At 38.5% G+C, this 21582-nt stretch overlaps 1 protein-coding gene across 16 annotated transcripts in view; it reads right to left on the reverse strand.

Annotated features, from left to right (window-relative positions):
• The window catches only part of adgrb2 (adhesion G protein-coupled receptor B2), a 280838-nt gene that overhangs the window by 122994 nt on the left and 136262 nt on the right, over positions 1-21582 (reverse strand). For 15 of the 16 annotated variants that reach the window (XM_008421604.2, XM_017307461.1, XM_017307460.1 and 12 more), the window contains 8 exons: positions 21380-21568; positions 14822-14983; positions 7928-8092; positions 7417-7581; positions 5290-5391; positions 3477-3583; positions 1958-2152; positions 661-729 (listed from right to left, as the gene is read on the reverse strand). In XM_008421604.2, coding sequence (XP_008419826.1) covers positions 661-729; positions 1958-2152; positions 3477-3583; positions 5290-5391; positions 7417-7581; positions 7928-8092; positions 14822-14983; positions 21380-21568 — 1154 coding nt within the window. The remainder of the gene's footprint in view (positions 1-660; positions 730-1957; positions 2153-3476; positions 3584-5289; positions 5392-7416; positions 7582-7927; positions 8093-14821; positions 14984-21379; positions 21569-21582) is intronic. The other variant, XM_017307465.1, reaches the window with a different exon arrangement.

Genomic DNA, 21582 nt, shown 5'->3' on the forward strand with positions numbered 1-21582 from the left:
CCCACGACCTCCCAGCAATGAAAAGCTCAACACAACGAAGGGAGATGATCAAAGATAAGAAAATTCATCTCAACAGTTTTTTCAGCGCTTAACATTAAGCGCAACCTTTCAGCAGAAGATAAGGTGCAGCCGTCGCCAGAGCACGATTTGCTTGTCAAAGCAAATGTTTGATGAATAGTCGGATAATCACAGCTCTGACTGGGGGTTGAAATAGCCTGAAATCTCCATCTACAGTTTGATGTTGTGAGATTTTATCTGAATCGTGTTTTTAATTGACAAAACTTTCCCGTAAATTTCCATTCAGTTTTTTTTTTTGCACAAATAGGCGGTATTTAGATATATTTTCTGCGACCAGTACATAAAACGAGCATATTTCAAATAAAACTTTGAACTATACATGCAACACTTAAGTGCTGACGGAGGTACTTGGAGAGTGGAATGTTTTTGGCGGTACTGCTTGGCATAAAAAGTTCAGAAAGAGCTGATTTAGCTCTAGACTGACTAAAAATAGTGACCATGTGGAATAAGATTTGCCGCTGGGTTGTTTATTGTTTCCAGATGTCAAGTAAGCACATGTTTACTCAGGGGCATCTGCATGGGTGAAATGCTTAAATTTCAAATGCGCAAACACACACTGTAATTAATAGGTAGACACTTTACCTGATGTGCGTCCTCCCACTTCTCCAGATTTTCCAAGTCCAACATGTGGCTGACAATCTGGAAGAATTTCTACACACAGGAGTAAAAACGCAGAGTTAATGAGGGAGGACAATTGTCAGATTGCCCGCTACTATAAAATCCTTCTCAGATGCGCCAGCTGTCAACACTACGGGCATGTTGCATGTCTATTCTTTCTGAAAACTAACAAAAAACTTTTGCGTAAACATACAATTACAGTTCTTGGCAAAAGTATTACCCCACCTCCCCCACCCCACACCTCGTTTAAATATCATTTTAAACCCATAAATTTCAGTTGAGAATTTCTGTGTGACTATGTGCGACAAGCCAACAAGTTGTTTTATAATTTAGAACTGGAAGGAAAACAAACAACATTTTCGAAATTTATAGATCGAATTAAGTTTGGAAATGTATTTGCATTCAGCTTCAATTAGTTAATACTCAATTTATTTGGAGCAACTGCAAACCGATGGAAGGATTGGAAAGATGGAAATCTTCAATGGCAGCTGGCTGGACGGTTAGGGTTGTTGTCTTGCTTAAAGGTGAACATCCAATCCAATTTAAGGTCTTCTTGATGTTTTCTTCAATGATTTATGCCTCTAAACGCCTTTTGTTTAGCAATGACTTGTGTCTTTTAACTTTTCTTTAAATGCCAAATTTGTGCTATAATTATGCTGGCAAACACGTTCTCCTTTCTGAACTCTGAATCTATGAGTTTACATGGATTCCATGTTGCTCTGAGACATTCGACACACGCTGCTTTAAACTTCAAGCTACCTTCACTTTATCCCTGACCTTTGTATGTCCCTTTGTCTTCATGATGCCGCTTGTTCACAACTGTTTTTGAACAATTCTCTCGGGTATTTACAGAAGAGCTCTGTATAAATGCAGTGACTTTATCTGTTTATTAGGAGACTTCCGGAGGAGACGGTTTTATTTTTTTGTTGTGGGTGGATCTGAGGAAAGGGCATGGAATACAAAAGATTTTGCAAAACTTCTTGAAAGTCATTTGTCCCCCTTTCCTTCCACTTCAGTTATGCTCTGCTTCTTTTCCTGGTGTGTCACACAGAACCGCAGTAATTCATTGGAGTTTGTGATTGCAACTTGACAAAATGTGAAAAGGATAAAGTACCTAAACACATGTGGAGAGAAAGTACATTTGCAAACAGCAGTCTGTTGTGTATTACAGTCAGCAGCAAGTCATTCTGTTTCATAACCAGTGGAACAAAAAGTACATGCTCTTCAAGAAACGCAGAGAAGCGTTTGCGGCCGGGCCCACCTGCACGTCGTCGGAAGCTGGGATGTAGGTTGCTCTTTTGAAGGTGTCCGTCACATTTCGCAGGATCTCCGTGGAGAAGAGAAGGTCGCCACTGTAGTAGCTCCTCCTCTGCAAAAGTTCCAGGAGACTCCGTACGATCTGAGACATCCCCTCCCCGGCCAGGGTCCTCTGACCCTTCGCAAGATGCTCTAGCAACTACAATGCATTGAGAAATAGAGACATTTAGGGAAACGGACAGCTTCGCCTTTGACTTGCAAAAACAACCGTGACACGAGTGAAACGCAAGTAAAATATTCAAACCAAAAAAATAAATGTACCATCGTTTTATACTCCATGCCTCAAACACAGCGTGAGTTCGGTCAAAACTTGTAACCCGAAAGGTTGAAAAAGAGAATCCCCGAAATGGTGGAATAGCCAGACGATTGAAGAAAAAATAAAATAAAATAAAAGTGTTTTAGCAATTTAAAGGTTCAGTTTTGTGGGTGCAGTGACATCTGGAGGCACAGATAAACAGAGTTGGTTTTTGTTTTGTTTTTTGTTTTTTCATTAATTTGTATGTAGAATATTTTGTAGAATATTAAAGGGAGAGAAATCACATTTTTATTTTTATTAACTTACAAACAGTGAAAAGCAATCATGCATGTGTGAAATACCTGAGTGTTCGTGTGACATTTAAAGAATTAAATCCAGCCAGGCAGTGCCAAACAACAATATACGTTTACATAGCAAAAATTAAGTGTCAAATTAAAAAAATTAATCACAAGAGAAATTGCAGATATTTTTTTTTGTTTTGAAATAAAGGAGTATCTCAAAATGACGTTATGCAGTAAGCTGTGGATTTTTATTTATTTATTTATTTTTCGTCTCTATGATTCAAACATGCAAGAAAGGTGAGATATATATATATATATAAATTCAGAGAGAAAGAGACAGACAGACTGAAAGAACAGACGATAACAGCTTCACACAAAATGAATAATTAAATTCCGTTAGTAATAAAAGGTTGAAACAGAAGCTAAGAGTGCAAACAGATCTATCACGCATAATCCCTGACCCCCATCTTCTTCCACCATCATGGAGTAGCTTTGGAAAGGTTGAAGTTCACAGAACAGGAAAGGGGTCTCCCTGGTGAACACATTCATTAGCCGAGTTCATTAATTGATAAGTGTGAGTGCAACACCCTGGGAAATCTAATTAGAGATAGTGGGGACTGAAGCTGCGAGTAAAGAGACTGTTCGTCTTCTGTTTTGAGTAAACCTGTTAAAAAATGCAGCTGATTTAGGGGAGAGAATAGCTACAAAGTCAACTTTGAAGTAGAGAAAAATTTTTTTATTTTCTCCCATTTTAACCAAAAAGAAAAACAAAAAAAAAAAACACAACCTGCTGCAACAAAGCGATTCAAATGATGTAACCTGGACAAATACACGTGTTTTCTTCTCCATGCCTGGGTTCACGGTGTAAATAAATCAGCAAAGAGCAGTTCTGAGACAAAGAGAATATGTGATGAAAGCTAACTTACAGCTAAATGCAGTTGTCTATACTCAAGGGAGACGCATCTGGCGAAGCTCGGAGGACCCCAGAAAGCAACTCCGTTATTGTCCAGCATACATCGACGACTAGCAGATCCTGGAAAAGAGAATGCATTATTTTTAAAAAAACACACACACATTATACAAACTGGAATAAATGTACAAAATATTCTGTAATAAGGCCCAGTAAAATCCTATCACCACAGATGTTTTTTCTTCTTCAACAATTAAGTAGTTTTTATCTATATATTGTCAAATTCCATCAATTAAAAAATAAATAAATAAAATTACATTATTTAACTTCATGAAGTACTCCTTGAATACAGAGGCAGCTATTTGTTTTTTATTTTTATACAGTTTAATTGGTACTTTCATCAATACATTCCTCAGCGACCGACATTAATGACATTGACAATCTTGTTTCGGCCCAAACTGGAAATGATTTTGACACTCCTGGCAAAAACAGCAAAAGACCAGACATTTATTGTTCTTTTTATTATTCAGCTCCATTCTAAAACTTTGATCTACGATCAAATGTGATTCTGTCAGATCGAGTCAGGCATGTTTAAATAATAATAACTGTGTATTCACAGTCAAACATGTTCACACAGAAACCCATGTCCTGCACGCCTTAAAAAAATGTAGGCAACCCTAAGTTTGTAAGATTTTCTTCAAGTTGCATTGATTCAAGGATGTGTAAGCCGTAAAGGCCTCAAATCAATTTGAAACTTAACTAATTTGTTGATTCCATTCTTCAGTTTTCTTTACAGTTATTTAGCAGAATGTGAGCAATTAAAGCTGTTGTTCTTGTTGTTTCAGCATCAATGATGCAATGATATTTCTGCAAACATTAATCTTATGATTTGCTCAGGTCTTGGTCAAGATTCTCCCATGATCTCGCTCTGAATCTAACGGAGTGTGTGCTCACTTTTGCATTCTTCTACTACTACTACTTTCAGTGACAGACAGAGTTATTCACACCTCTGCTAAGAATATGCTGCAGTATAAAATCCAACCTTCAGTTCTGGTACATACAAAAAAAAAACAACTTAATTTTTACAAATCACCCAAGACACAATCATTGGTGCCTCTCATGCCAGGACCTTGTTCAACCCTTTTTGGCCAGAGGACGACACTTTCTCTTTTCTGTAACATTTCACAAAAGAAGGTGGATTGTGTGAGTGTTCATAAATATGAGCGTTAGTTTGCCCAACATTTTAAATCATTACCTTTCTCAGAGACCCAATAGTAACCAAAGTTCAGCTTACAGGCAGATGCTACCAGAGTTTAATTAAAAGATCGTCCACCATTTCAAAGAGTTTTTTGATCCTTTGTGTTTCATCCCTTTGGTCTTAAGATCAATGTAATTTTGGGATCATTTTGCATTCAGTGATGATTTTACTCATTTCTATGCTCTTATGTTTGCCATGTTTAGAATTTCCATTGTTGTTTTTTTCCATTGCTTGTTCCATTGCTGTTTTTTGGCTGTTTTTCTACATCCATTTCTTTTAATGTGCATTTTCGGACACTGTATTATATCAAATCTCTACTTTCCTCATTATTTTGCCTACTTCCTGATTGATTTGGGGTCCATTATCAAAAAGGAAAAAAAAAGTACAGAAAGTTGATTGCATACATTTTACACTTCAGACCTCCCAGCATGCTTGGCAGTGGACATGAACCACATTTCCACATTTTGTTCTACACATCTTTACCAAGGGGTGCAAATAAATCCGACTTACACTGTAAACACACAAATCAGCAAACTACAGCTGATTCCTTCTGAAGGCGCGTGTCACTTACCGATAACATTTGTTGGACACTTGTTGTAGACAGTTTCTCCGGCTGAGGCTCTCTTCCATGACATCGAAAGGAGGTGCTCGTCTTTGCATATCTCATGAGGAGCTGTGGAAGAGAAGGGGGCATCATCACATGTAAAATGTAGTGAAGTCCAGCAGGCAAATAGAGTCACACTGACTCAACAGCTAAAAAAAAAAAAAAAAAAAAGTGACAGAAAAGCCCCCCAAAATAGAAGATTCAAATCTAAGCAGCTCCCAAATCTTCTTCTCTTGTACATTTCACATTGTTCTCCGTCAGTGACATTGCCCCAGTGCAGTATCTCATTCCCTCTTCATCTCGTCCCCTCTTTTTACTCATCCATTTCTCCCTTTCTTTTCATAACCCTGATGAAAAAGAAAAGAAAAAAGAAAAAAAAACGAAGCCAGGACGAAGAAGAGAGTCCAATGGGGAGATGAATGCTGGCAGAGGCAGATGCAGGGAGATGAAGAGGGACAGAGAGCAAAGAGCAAAGACAGATAGAGTAAAATTATATTATGTCCCTTGCAATGCCAATAGACAACATCCTTGAATTGTGCAGAAGAAGTTGGAGAGATTCCTTGAACAAAAAGCGAGGGGTCACGGTGGAGCTTTAACCTTTGTAGCCTCCCCCCTCCCGCGTGCCCCCTTGAAGCTCAAGGCAAGAACAGACACATGTGGCACTCAGAAATAGGCGTGAATATTCAAACAGTATCTGTCAAGAAACTGATAAAGCACAGATCGGACTGTTGAGCAAAACCGTCCCTAAGCAGAGAGAAAAAACAGAGAAGCACAGCGGCGTAAAACAGGGAGCTGAAACATATAGAAACATTCTTAGAGAGATGAAAAGTAAATGGAAACTCAGTAAACTGGCAGGATAAAAAGATAAGCATTACAAGCCAGGGCAAAAATTAGAAAAATACGGTAGAGAGAGAGAAGAGTCGGAAGATAATGAAAAGACGAGTGCAAATGGAATTGCAGTAGAGGTCAATGGAGGAAGTATGAATTAATTGAAAATGCACCTATTTTTTTTCTGACAGCTATTATCCATGTACTTTGAAGACAATACTTTGTTTTTATTTAAGAGAAAAAAACTGCCTGTATGAGAGATTACAGGAGCAATACTGAATGAAACTAAAATGTTTCATTCAAGGCTGTTCTTCAGGCTGAAATTAGATAAGAGTGTTCATAATCCACCTTTTATACCAAAAAAGAACCAAACCTGCACATTAAATTAAACTGTTAATATGCAGAATCATTGTACAAATAGTGATATGTCTCAGACATTTTATTTCTTTTCATTGTGTTGAATGGTCTTTCTAGCTAATAATAAAATTAAAATTCAGTTCCTTAAAAAATTACATTATGGTATGTCACTGCTGACCTGCCATACGCTCAGCTAACTGGCAATGAAGAGCGTAAGCCTCAAATGGCCATTGCTCAGGAAGCTATCTATTCACAAAGTCTGCATGAAAAATTATCAAGAGAGAGTTGAGTGGAAGGAAAAGTGGAGTAGAAAAAGGTACAAAAGCAACAAGACACATGCAAAGCCTTGTGAAGATTGTGAAACAAAGTCCATTCAAAAGTTTGGGGGAAGCTCATAAGAACTGTTGCTGGAGTGAAGTCATAAAGTGAACCCCATATTGAAATCTTTTGCACAGACAAGGCTGTATTTAAAGGATTTCTATCTGTTAGTTGATTATTTTTGGCTTGCCACTGATGAAAACCCAAAGTATAACATAAGTTTATTTAGTAATTTGAAATTTCTTGTTTGGGTCTTCAATCTTTTATTTTTTTTTATGTAGTACTCAAATGTTATAAAAACTAAGAAATTTTGGTTTTCCGTAACTGTAAGACGTCATCAAAACGAACAGAAATACACACTTAAAATAAAACATTGAGTGAAATGTGAGTATACATATTAACTTGAACGGGTTTACAGCAAAACATGATTATTATTGTTGTTAAGATGCATCTGTGCACAGTTCACCATTTAGCACTCCAACACACACACACACACACACACACACACACACACACACGCACACACACACACACACACACACACACGCACCCCCCCACACACACAAACAGCACAGGCACGCAATCACTGACCAGGGCACTTCTTCTCGTTGCAGGACCGGACCTCTTCTCCTGAACCTTCACAGGGATAGCCTTGTTCTCCGCTGCCCTCGCACATCCTGTAGCGCCGCTGCCACCCAGAGTCGCACGTCTTGCTGCACAGACTCCAGTGGTTCCAGCTGCCCCAGTTACCTCCACCTGACGCACAGGCATGTCACCACCAGTAAGTATCGGGAACAGGGTTCGACGTGGAGGATGAAAGTAATGGCCAGAAAATATAATGGCTATTTTTAAAGTGACTCATGAAGAAAAAAAAACAAAACAAAACAAGACATTTTCCCCTAGAGGGTTCTTGTAAAGAAGAAAAAGAAAAAAAAAGACAATTCAGATTAGGTTGCCAAACCGGAACACATTCACATGTGGGAAGGCATAAGCATTCCTTCAAAGAACGCAATACTCTGTGTTTACATAATGCTGTTCAAAGGCATATAAAGTGCCATGTCTGAGTGCTTTTTTTTCTTCTTCTTCTTCTTCTCCGCCTTACCACTGCATGAAGGGTTAGCGCATTCCCTGCTCTCCTGATGAAGCCCCTTACACTCGGCCCAGCCGTGCACCGAGGGACTGCAGCGCCTTTGCCTCATCTGGGTCCCCGTGTTGCAGGTCACGCTGCATTTTGACCACACGCCCCACTCCAACCACTGGCCCTCCACTGCACAGCAGGGAGAGAGAGACAGAAAGATGGAGGTGGGCGAGGAGAGACAGAGCAGATGGGTGATGGCGAGGAGAAGGAGTGGATTTCGAGGCAAGGAGACATGAATTTACAAGAGAGGAGAGCAAAATGGGGAGTGTAAGTGGGGAGGGGAAAAAGAAAGAGAGAGAGAGAGAAACAGGCCAGAGGATGACAACGTGAGCAGGCAGCAAGAAAATAGTTTCAAGGGTGGAGCACAAATGAATTTAAGGCTGCGGACGCATCCACGGAAAAGCAACACCACGCCGCATCAAACTCCCCATCTCTGGAAATGTTAAATATTTTAGTCCGCTCCAAAATACAGGGTTAAAACAATTGCTTCGTACGTTGTTTGTGAGAGTTCACGGAGAGTGCAGTTTAGTTCATGTTTTCTTGATATTGCTCCGTAAGGCTCTTGACTGTTCGGGTGTGGAGTAGAACGTGATGAACAGTAATACGGGCGAAATACAGCGGTGATACAAAAGCTGGATCGTTAAGTAAGTCATGAGAAAATAGATTTGAATGAAGAAGCAAGAGATGAAACAAGAAGTTTCAACTCCGGGCCTCAACAGACATTACATCGGGTGGTGTTACATCAGATTCAACTTTTGCTATTTAGGCGAGCCAAGAATGTTAAAGACATTTTATTTATTAAATACCAGATAAAGGCTAATTATTAATTGTCAGGTGCTGCTTTTATAATATTTTAAAATAATGTACGATAGTAAAGATTATAGGTCAGCTTCTAAGCTTCGAAACAACATGGATTTTTCAATCAAATTCAAACAAACTGTCTCTTCTGTGCTAGTACATACAGCAGACAGTTGTGGATCTGCACAAATGTGATTGTTGCTTGGGCTCGGTGTCCAGATGCCTCACGAACCAGCAACAGACTGGCCCTCTAACATTCCTGCTGACTGTACCGACTCGTTTTTTCCTTGTGAACACAACACATATGTGCAGCAGGGTTTTAATTCAGCACACGAAACCCATTTCACAGTTTTGGTTTACGTAGAATATATTTAAAACTGTTTTAAACATACTTACACCATTCACTCTGATGTTGGAATAAAATATTTCATTCTTTTTTCCAATAAAATACTTACTCAAAGTGGTTTATTTTTGACAGATAGTGTATCTTCAGGATTTTATTGATTAACGTCTACCAAGTGAAGAATGTGTCTGGAAACAGCAATATCCAACTTTAAGGGTAATACTGCATTTCGAAAGCTTTAAAGACCACCCACAATATATTTATTTAAAATGCATGCAAGATCCTTTTTTTTTTCTTTTTTATAAATGTTTGTTGTAGTTCCAAGACCTTCAAAATGTAAATATATACATAACCTGGCAGAAAATGTCAATGTCAGTTTTTGCGTTTTGATATTCAGAAATGTGATCATAGGAAAATTAGTGAGGTACGTCTAGAATAGCAAACTTGCACTGTATTATAAGAATGTCACTTGGTATTGTAGTCATGCTGCCTTTCTACATTTATAGTATAAAACAAAACAATACAAAGGCCTTTAAAGATAGAAACATTTTTTTTCTGAAAATTACATTTTCAGGATATTACGTGAAGGAAAAAGGTGAAGCACACATCAGTAAATGTGTGCTTTCTTTCAGAAGGGAAGTCATTGCCAAACCTTCATTTTGACGTTGGGTAATCATGTCTTTTGTGAGAATTTTTTTTTGTTTTGTTTTGTTGTTTTTTTTTATTTTTTTTACAAAAACTCCGAGCAAGGACAAACCAGATTCAAGTGTGACTAACACTTTAAGGTCGTCATCCTGCAAAATAAATGCAACAGTTCCAATCGAAGGGAAATTAAAATCATCCATTTAAGCATGTTATTACATCGTCACCAGGAATTGATTTTTTTTATTTCATTTTCATATTAGCCACTGCATATACAAAACACTTAAAAATAAGTATTTGAGATAAACTATTAAGGACATACATCATTAAAAAGAGCTTACATCACTTGTGTGAGTGGCCTCTTTTAATTGTACATCATATTTAAAAGTTTTTATTTTACACCGATTGTGGTTCTGGTCAGAAAAAAAAAAAGAAATATGAACAATTAATTATACAAATAAGTATGATGAACTTCCTGCAGGAAGACTGCCATGATTGTAGCATCATAGCGTAATAAGTAGATTATAGTAAATCACTCAAACTATATTATGAATTGTGAAAACATTACACAACTTCCTCAAGATGTGTATGCATTTATATTTGAATTTTTCATTGTAAACATCCTTTTAAAAAATTATTTTAGAAGAAAAGGTAGAAAACAGAAACAAAAAACAGACAAGTACAAAGCAGCAAAGACACAAAATAAAACAAGTTTAGTCTTGACTACATAGAACCGGTTTTTAAAAGTAACTCAAACTACAGAAAACTTCCAGAGGCATTTTGTGATCCAGTAAGGGGATCCACTTGTGAAGCATAAATTCTAGAGACTTTCTTGGTTCTATCAACAGGATAACAAGACAGGCGTAATTAACAGCAAACAGCAGCATCCAGACTGCTGAGGCACAGCTACGCTCTGCTGCAATGACAGCATGAATATGTTTTTGAAGAAAACAGTAAAAAAGAAAAAAAAAAAGTGTGTTTCTCTGCGTCCTTGAAACTCCAGAAATTAGCCAATTAAATCATCTGACCTAGGAAGACAAAGAATTTACAGAAAAAGAAAATGTTTCTACCTGATAATGAGTAGGAATGTATTACTGTTAGTTGAGAAAGAAGAAAGAAACAATACTTCACCTCACTAACTGTAAACAGAACAAAAAATAAATACAAAAGGAGGATTGTTACAGACTCTTGCAAGATAAAAGTCTCACAGTTCCCCAACATGGATAATGTCTGGAGAGACAATGGATAGAAATGCCTCAAACCCTAATTGGGAGACCAGGCCAAGCACAAGGCAAATACTTAAAAGTTGAACTATGTCTCAAAGACAATAGCTCGTTTCAGAAAGCTGTTCCATCATAAACCCAAGAAGACAAGTCCATCTGGCTGTTCATAAGTCACAAATCTAGCTCTCCGTGTCCCACGGAGAGCTAGATATAGGCTTTCTGAAATAAAAATCCTCATTGTGGAACCACAGGAAGCACAGAGAGGAAAATCAGCAGGGCCGTTATTTTAATATGCACAACATTTTTCTCAGACATTTCCCTTTCTTTTGAGTAAAAGCCATCTGTGGCTTCTGATGTGTCCTCAGTTTCGTTCCTTTTGTCGCTTCTACTTAACAAAATACTAAATGTCGACTTCAGCAGGAAGGAACACATTTCAGAAATGACCAGTCCGTCATCACTGCATCCCATCGTTCACTACAGGACTGTCACCACCTTGCTTGGGAGCTGGGTGAATACTTTTGGGATGTTGTTTTCTAAATCGACTTGAGTTCAAAAACATGAAGTTCAGGTTCGGCTGCTTAGTGCCCGTAAAATATAAACATGCAACTTTATGCAAATGAATGCAATCCATCAAAGTTTCATTTCTGCGGTCAGTGGTGGTAAAACATCTCATTCTGGTGTTCAGCATTTCAAAGTACAGTCTCCTTTAAACTCCCGAGCGCAAGCCGAAGCTGTTGTGACATAGTCGCAAATACACAGGCTCCCCTGAGGCCCTGCAAGAAAACGCACACACTTTCTACCAAACTTCACTTCACATCAACTGTTCGGAAAACCGCGAGGCATAAAAACAAGCCGGGGGGGGGACCTACTTTAAATTATAGCATTAGCCTCTCCCTATTTAAAAAAAAACCCCGCAAAAAAACAACTTTATTGCCTGTTTTTGCACCATCAGTGACAGTTTTGTTTCTTAAGGAGTGACCTTAGAAAACCTCTGCTTTGAAAAGTACCAACAAAAAAAAAAAAAGAGAGAAAAACAAAGTTTAGCCCCGGAACATTGGGAGGAAAAATTATAATAAAGCTCTATCTCAGATTCAAGCTGCACCAGCATTCATGCAAGAGTGGAAAATGACGGGGTCTTCTTAGTATTAATCTTTCCAAATAAGAAGCACTTATGCCGTGATAATTTCTAAGGCTTTAGGCGATTACAGAACCAAGCAAACACACTCTCGCTCGGACTCGAATCAATTCCAGAAAAATAAAAGGCTATTAGTCAGAAAGCAGACACCACTCTTCTTAAACTGTCTGATGTTTTATTATCTGTGCATCCATTAACAACTCTATTCCAGCTCAGAATCCATTTGTCTGGCAACACAGAAAAGCCAGAGCAATTGAAATCCCGAAATTAAATTTTCTTTTGTGATGGAAATTATTTTAGACGCAGTCCGACGAAGGAAAAATTAAAGCACGAGCGCAAACAAAAGAATACTCTGCAATCAAAAATTGTTGAAAAGTAACACTTACCTTTTGGTGTTACTTTTTTAATCTTAAGCCGTATCTGGCAAGTCGCTTAGGGGCGGGCAGGCATCGGGGATTTTTTGTTCAAATCTTGCTCCACCCATTGTTAGGAGACTTTTGCATTAAGACTTTATCTCAAACACGGCCGAGTCCTATTCCCCTCCAGGCTGATAAAGACATTTCAACTGGACAATCTTAGACAGACTGGAATAAAGGCTGGCGGCACCCTCGACAGCAGAATTAGAAACAGCTGCACTCTTAACTTATTGCAAGTTTTTTTTTTTTTCACAGGAAATAGACTTTATGAATAATCTCAGAACAGAGAAGAGCTTTGAGCTCCAACTGGGGAGGTAACTGAACCAAACCAACCATGGATAGAGATGGAACTGGAAAGTATAATAAGTATAAAATCAGGCTAAAAACCTTTAAAACAGGAAAAAAAAATGTTTTAAAAAAGCTCACATAAATTTATTTTCAAATTTACACTTAACCAAAGCAATCTATTTTTTTTCTTACTATGTGTTTCTTTATTAGAGCCGGATAGCTGCGTCAAAGAACGTAGAAAGGAAAAAAAAAGAGACAATTTTCACATACACTCACACAGTGAAGAGAGGTAATTTTTTTTGTATTAAAGAAAATGAAAGAAGATCCAGTAATGGTTTGAAGATTTAAAAAAAAAAATAAAAATAACATAAGTATTTAGGAAGATTTATGTGCCGAGGCTGTTCATGCAAATGTATTTTGTTGGATTTACAGGGACTGTAACAAGATCTCATCACATATTAGAAGAGCACAGTGTTTCCTGTCAAAGTGTCTCAGGAAGAATCGTCTAATTGCTGCCAGCATGTGACTTTGTCAGGCGAAATCGGTTCAGTCTGTTACAGTGATATTCAATAGTTAGAATGTTATTGAAGAAGCTTCTTTAGATCTTTCATGTCTTTGTTTCGTGTGTTTCACTTAGAAACACACAAAAAAATCTACGTTTAATCCAGAAATGTGAAAAGTGTAATTAATACCCGTTAATGCTTATTTTTAAAAGACACATTTAATCATATTTTTGAGCCTCATTGACATTAATCTGCTTTAGTAATTATGACTATTATGACTCTTACCAGTGCTCCTATGTTTACTTATTTCAAGCATAAGCAAGTTGTTGTGGAGAGGTTGTCTGAGTGTTTTAGTGGGATTTACTGATGATTGCCACATAAATTAAAAATAAATAAATAAATAAATAAAATAGCATTCACTTTGGAGCTTCTTGTCCAGTTATTTGTGATTGGTGAAACAAAAAGCAAATTGAAAATTTTTCATTGCAAACATTGCTTTTCTCCTGAAATCATCATAATTTGTATGTGTTTAAACTTTTAATATGAAGAAAGAAAACTATCCCAAAATGCTGTCTAATTATTCTTCCATTTAGCAAAAACAGAAATGAGACGAGAGAAAAAAAAAAAAAATCTAGTGTTTTTATACACCATGTAAATATTTGGTTATATTGCACGCCTGCAAGTTATACGTTGCAAATTGACATCATTTGTTGTTGCAAGGCAGTAAGAAATTTTACCAATTACAAAAAGTTTTGTAATCTCAGAGCTGGAAAGAATTAAAATGATGATCAAAGGGACTTTTCATAAAAGTAAAAAATATTTTAAATAAAACATAAGATATTTTTGTCAGATCTAATATTGACCATTCATCCATCCATCCATTTTCTGCTGCTTATCCGGGGTCGGGTCGCGGGGGCAGCAGCTTCAGAAAGGAGGCCCAGACTTCCCTCTCCCCAGCCACTTCTTCCAGCTCCTCCGGGGGAATCCCAAGGCGTTCACAGGCCAGCCGAGAGACATAGTCCCTCTAGCGTGTCCTGGGTCTTCCCCGAGGCCTCCTCCCGGTGGGACGTGCCCGGAACACCTCACCAGGGAGGCGTCCAGGAGGCATCCTGACCAGATGCCCAAGCCACCTCAACTGGCTCCTCTCGACGTGGAGGAGCAGCGGCTCTACTCTGAGTCCCTCCGGATGACCGAGCTTCTCACCCTATCTCTAAGGCCACTCTGCGGAGGAAACCCATTTCGGCCATTTGTATCCGCGATCTCATGACCATAGATGAGGGTGGGACCGTAGATCGACCGGTAAATCGAGAACTTCGCTTTAACCATAAAGTGGACATTTTTGTCAAGGGGGCCATGATGGAACAACACAAAATAATCATTCAAATGCTTGCAAATGTAAGGCTTCCGACCAGAAGACATGAAATGCTTGGTTAATGCGACAACAAAGGCATGCGTAAGCATAAGGAGCGAAAGAGGCTGGCTGCAGTAGGTTAATGAGGATGGTACTAACCAGGACAAACAGCTATGTTGCAGGGTTTGGTCTGAATGTCGGGCTGGCCGCAAGGCGTCACCCCACCTCCATCCATGCACGTCCTGGTGCGTGTTCTGGAGCCCCGCCCACAGGTAACAGAGCACAGACTCCATGACGACCACTCCTCCCACTGCCCATGCACTGCGAACACCCACGAACATGACGCACGGACACAGAGATGGGGGTTGAGGGATGAGCAAGGGAGGAAATAAAGGGCAAAAAAGGATGGAGCATTCCAGGTCAGGCAAAAAGGGGTTGGAGAACGGGAGAAACAAGAGATCTCATGAGCATGAGCACATTCCCTAAGACACCGGATGGAGGTGGCCGTCTTACCTCCAGGCTGAAATCAAATTACAAAGTAAAAGGCACAGCGTAGGGCTGCACTCTGAGTTATTACATAAAATAAATGAAGGTCAGGGATAGGCGGTGGTATTTGAAGTCATGCAGGCAGGTATGCAACTCCAATTAAGACGAGGAAATAGATGAGACATTTGCTTCTAAAATTATATGAACTTCAAGGTTTCCCCCAGAAAACTTGCTAAGCCCGGTGGTTGGAGCGCAAAGCAGTCAATCAGCTGTGTTTTGAGTTAAAAAAATGTTTAAAGTTGAAAGGAAATTTTTAAAATATCATTTGCAAAATGTGTGTTACTGGAAGATTAATATCTGAACACCCTTAAATAAGGGACACAAGTAAAGCCTGGTGGCACATGAGACACTGGGGGAAACCCAGAACTTCTTGCATATGGTCTAAAACCATGGTTCTTAACCTGCGTTCGATTGAACCCCAGGGGTTCGATGAGTCGGTTTCAGGGGTTCGGTGGAGCCTCTGCCGCGGAGATAAAGACACACTTGTGTAAAGTCGTGATGATGCCCCGCTTTGCCATCACTTGCTGCAGAGGATCACGTTACATTGCTTAGCCAATCAGAGCTGCGGAGGAGCCCTGATTGAAGGAGTTCCACTCTCAGCATGGATTTGAACTTGTGTCTTTAATTACTTCAGCAAAGCTCACAGTTTTTACCAAATTCTGTAGCTTTCAGTGTACTTCTAAATCTACTCCTTAGTCGCATCTTTTCCGGGTTGCTACTGCCTCTAGTGGCGTGGGGGTGGTAACACAACTAATATAATTACATTACTAAATCAGAATACCGCAGTCTTATTTATTATACATTTTTCATTATCTTAAGAATGTAGAGCTAATTAAATAATCTAAACAAGACCTTAAAGTGGTTCCAGTTTCTCTTGATGGCCAACCTGTTGAAACTGTGGCAAATTTTAAATACCTTGGGTCGTTCCTGGACAGTCAGCTCAACTTTGCTGAAAACACTGACTATATTTTGAAGAACTGCTCTCAGAGACTCTACCTTTTAAGAAGACTTCGTGATCTTCTTAAAGTGACCCAACTACAGTCTAGTTGGGTCACTTTAAGAAGATGTGACCCAAGAAGATGTGTTGTTCCATCACTTTTGTCTTCTTAAAAGGTCACCCATATGTCTTGAATTTGGAAAAAAAAAATTTTTATTTATCACAAAAGAAGGGTGAATGCGCATATGAATTCGGTACCTCAAAAAAAGGTTAAGAACCACTGGTCTAAAATCTTACATTTTTATTTCACCTAACTATTACACAAAAAAAATTAAATACACCTTCAACAAGTGTGCTGCGTTACTTTGTGGCTTGTGACGAACTACTAGCAGAACATCATAACATAATGATTTTGAAACTGAACAAAATATCCACAACATATTTTTTACTATTTTATTTGCAAAAATACTTTGGAAACCGTGTGTGATTTTCTTTTAATTTGGAAACTATGCACGGCTTTGGGTTGGTCAGTTATAAAAAAAAAAAAGTGCAATATAGTTTGTGGTTATACTGTGACAAAATGCGAAAAACATCAAAGTCAGTAAATACATTTGCAAATCACTCTATGTATTAGAGTTTTACACACCAAACTTATTGTGAATAAATGGTGCAAAAAAAGAAGAAAATATTTTGCAACAATATAAGGAAGAAACAGAGGAGAGATATAGTTAATATAACAAATGAGAAGAAACATTAAAACACTGTGTGGCTCATAGTTTGGGCCATTGAGGAATCTAGAAACTGAGGGCATGAAGACGGATTAGAACATTCTGAAATATTCAGGGAGAAACCTCAGGAAAAAGCCCTTGGATGAGAGGAAGTCCAGGAAAGAGGGGTAAGCATTTGAAGAGATGCTGGAAAAAGAGAGAGAGAGCAAAATAAAGGAGGATGTAGAGACGAGGAGGGGCAAAAGGAGGGTGTACGACCAAGCTGGAGAAACTTAGAGACAGGGGGATGAAGATTGCAGCTTCTATGTTGAGCAAAGCTAAATAAATCATTGCAATAAATAATTAAAGCCCCTCTGTGAAGGAACGCTCTGAGGAGCAGCAGTAGAAAGCAGATAGAGAGAGGGAAGATAGTGGGATTTAAAAAGTGTGGGGATATGTGGAGCTGGTAAATAGTGAGATGTTCTTAAATTCAGAAGAAAAAAAACGTGTTATCAGTGTATGTGCTGCTTTAACCAAAAGACCTGATGCTGTAAAAGTTATGGATAACTTCAGAGCATTTGAGATTTTCTGAATCATTTAATGCAATGCATATTTATCAAATTTTACTTTGGGACCGGTTTTGATCTAGAACCGGTTGTACCAGCATATTTTGATGAATATAAATACTGAACCGGCTTTCTTGGCCTGTGTTTATTTTTGCGAGGAGAGTTGTCAGCCTCAAGCATTCAAACATATTCAAACATTTATGTAGGATCAGATTTAGCCTGGTTGTACAGCACGGTGAAAAAACATTTGTCTCTGACATTTTTGGGGGGTTCGTAGTTAAATCCTTTGGATGCACACACAAATTTTTAATGTCAGACAAAGATTGGTTGAATTTTGACATGGGACATACATAACATGGTGTGCATGGTTGTCCCATGCACACCGTGTGCATAGGACACCACGCACCACGGTGTGCGTGCATGGTTGTTTGTCCTGTCTGAACAAAAACATCTAATCATAAACCGGTGTATAACAATAGCCAATATCCTGCTTATACAGCAGCTGTTAAGTATGATCACTAATTTACATCTCAGGAAAATGACAACATTCTTTTTCCTCTCTTACCTAACTTTAAGATGAGCATACCGTAATTAGACACAGTCGTTATATTCTTACAGCAGGTTAACACCATGGCTGGATATTTTTGTTTCACTATTTTTGAGGGGAAGAGGCAATAATATACTTTTAATGTGTCAATGTATATTTGCATGCAATCATAAATCTGTAATGAGTTCATTGTTGCATCCTTGGCTGCACTCTTGGCCCATTGCTGGGATGATTACTAGAAGTGTGTGTTGTAACATTTGACTGTGCACTGACCCAAATGGACTGTATTCATGATATGCTATTGCTGCACCAATGTTTTAAATGCCACTGGATCTATGGTAAATGAGCTGTAGCGTAATACAATGTGAGCTGAAGTACTACCCCACTCCCATACTTTGGGCCATGTAAACCGTATACTCAATCACACTCACAAAAAAAAAAAAAGAAAAAAAAAGTTAATTTGCCAAACCAATTACTGCCGAGTTTCTTTTGTCAAGAGAGACTATTACTTAAAACTTATCATCAGCAGACCATTAATTTAGAAGTTTTTCCACATGAAAGGCTGAGAGAAGAAAATGTGTATTTTCCACTACATTGGCTTTTTTTTTTTTTTTTTTGTCCAAAGCACTTTTCCTTAATGTTTGCACTCTTCTGCAGACAATAAATAGTACTTACTCTCTCAATACTTTTGAGAGAAAGGGTAACAAACTCACCACATCGTAACAAACTCAGCGAAGGACAACAATCACAGCTAGTTTTGAAAGATTTTTTATGTTTTCAGAGCATGAAATATACGCTATATTTGTATAACTAGTCCTTATTACCCTGGGATAAAAAGCTGCTAGTTATTTTAAATTGCTGAATTATAACGACTTTGCTTCCTTTCAGTTTAAGCTTTGTATTTTTATCCTTTAGTTTGAATTTCATCAGTTGTTGACCAAGTTTTGGCATAGAGTTGCTTGGTCATATCATATTACTTGGTTAAAAAAAAAAAATCAGAAAGCGTAGAGTTCTTATTTGCTCTCGCCTGCAGTCAGTAGAAATACTTGTGAAAATATTGGACTGGGCAACAGGTTCTTTAAGAATATGTAATCCGTCTAGAATACTGCAATCCAGTCATCTGTTTTTTCTTGTAGAATAAAGTTTTTGTAGATCTCGGACAATAATCCAGTTCAGATTTGACAAATCTGTAGCTTTTCGGTGACCTACATGTGATTAAAAGCATCCCAGACTCCTTACAAAACTGAAATATCTCATTTGCTGTACAGGACTCTTGAAACAGCATCAGATATTGTCTTCGGTTTTATTAGCTCACCACGGTACACACCCATATTTTTCTTACGATGTCTACCAATGCATACACCCACCTCACTTTTAACTGGGTGTGTAAATAAGTTAGACAACTAGGTTAATTTGATTTTGCCTTGCAGCACCCTCGAGCCTCATCAGCCTGGGAAGAAAGCTATGTATATCTCCTGTATCTTTAACTGCCACCGAGATTTTCCGCAAGCTAAAATGTAGCTACTTACATTCTTAATTAGCCTCCATGTATACATTCCATGTATATTTATGCCTCTTTCAAGAGTGTGTTGTTGTCAGCGTTGACAATAGATAAACAAATGTAGAAATTCATTCCAAACACTTTCTGGAGCAGTAGAAAAAGTCAAATGCAAGTTCACTGAGCTCTTCTGATATCATCCCAACAATCCTACTTACTTAATATTGGCGCTATCCTATTCTGGCAGTCCCATGAGTGCCAATAAAGCCCTCCACAACCATGTCAGAAAACATCAGAGGAACCGAGGGCAAAATGAAATAATAAACGGAACATAACACAGCAACCAATATCCCATCAAAGGAGCAGCTGAGGATATTACTATCGACACGGAATGGAAAATGAGGTGCTTAGACATACAAATCGGCCTGGTAAATTTGCATAAAGACAAGATTAGCATATGCACTGACAAGGAAGGCAAATTTTCCCTTTCGCTTTTTGTGGGGAGGAAGGCTGGATCAGTAAACACTCAACACTTGAATCCTATGTGAAACTTCAAATGGTGCAAAATAGGACGTCTAGAAAACCCAAACAAAAACGCAAGGAAACCTGCCAAAATGAAGCTTATCTAGAATTAGGAAAACAGATCAATTTCAGTCTTTGTATGCACACAACGCTTTTAGTATTCAGAATATTGCAAGCAATCTGTAGCGCACTGTGAAACGATCATAATTGGTTTAAAAAATATATCAAAAGCAGAAAATACTGGAATAATCAGAAAAAAAATACAATTAAGTTGTTAAATTATTTCTTTTAGGTATTTATCGACTTCCTTTTGATTCTCCAAGGAATTTAAAAACTTTACCTTATGTTGCAGTTTCTCAACACTTAGGGGTGAAGTCAACATGTGGGCGCAAGTTAGATTTGTGCACAACAATCACAAATAAGATTGTCAAAGGGGCCCACATGACTAACAACACTGGAGAGAAAAATGCAAGTATGGTAAAACAACAAAGGTTGCCCTGCAGCCTCATCAAGATCTAAGTTTCAACTGCAATCAGCCCAATCAAAGAAGTGCCGGACTGGAAGCCCTTCAGCCTTTCGTTGAACAAAAGCCAGTATATGCTGGTAATCAAAGACGAGCAGAATTGACCTCGTTATTAGTGCTGTCAGTCTATCTAAAAGGAAAGTGATTACATCTAAACTCAAACAAAGATAGAATCTTTTAACGTTTTAAGGACTTATCACTGAAGTTTAGGCAATCAGTCGGTCAACAATCAAATATTCTCGTCTATGTATGTGTGGCCATTTTGGCTGTTATTGAATCATAGAAAATGAGAGCTATGTTTAGAGTGAAATCTCTAAATTTAGGGGCAATGCACTGTGTACTTCAGAGAAGTGGTAGGTCTATTGGAGCAGTTGAGATAAGGTTAAGGAGTCAGTCTCTATACGTCTGAACTTCCCGACAAACTAAACTAAAAAGAGTTTGAACGTCACTTTAAGTTAACCTTTTAACCAGAATCGGGTGCATTTCTAGCTTGATCGACTTTGATCCATGATGCATACCGCACTGCACTACATTCATGCTGAACATACTATGCCAACTGACAACAACAGCCTTTTTCATGGACATTATAGGTGTGTTAACCTATTTTCAGCATCAATGAAGAAGTGCAAAAGTAAAAAAACAGAAGAACTCAAAAGGAAACATCAACATTTTGAGATGTGCTGCATTTCATTGGCTGAGTGCAAGATAGAGGGACATTTTCAACAGGCAGCAGGAGGACTTCTCAAAGTAAGAGCACTGTACAATGTCAGGAAATTTACCAATTAAGAAAATGCAAAGAAGAAGCACAAAAAACCCAACAGGTTCCAACGGGGCCTTTATAGAATGCAGCCGAAATGTTTATTTGCCGTACCTGCACTTATGATTCCAGGTTCACCAGGACAGGAAACTGTGTTGTTGCACATGCGCGTCTCCCGCAGAGCACCACTGCAAAGCGTGCCATAAGGAGAGGAGACACAGGACCGCGTCCTCACTTGCCAGCCTTGCCCACACGTCAGAGAACACACACTCCACGGCGACCACTCCTCTGCCGCCGGATCACCTAAGGAGGGAGAT

This window comes from Poecilia reticulata, linkage group LG11, assembly GCF_000633615.1.
Source record: "Poecilia reticulata strain Guanapo linkage group LG11, Guppy_female_1.0+MT, whole genome shotgun sequence".
Classification (NCBI taxonomy): Eukaryota; Metazoa; Chordata; class Actinopteri; order Cyprinodontiformes; family Poeciliidae; genus Poecilia; species Poecilia reticulata.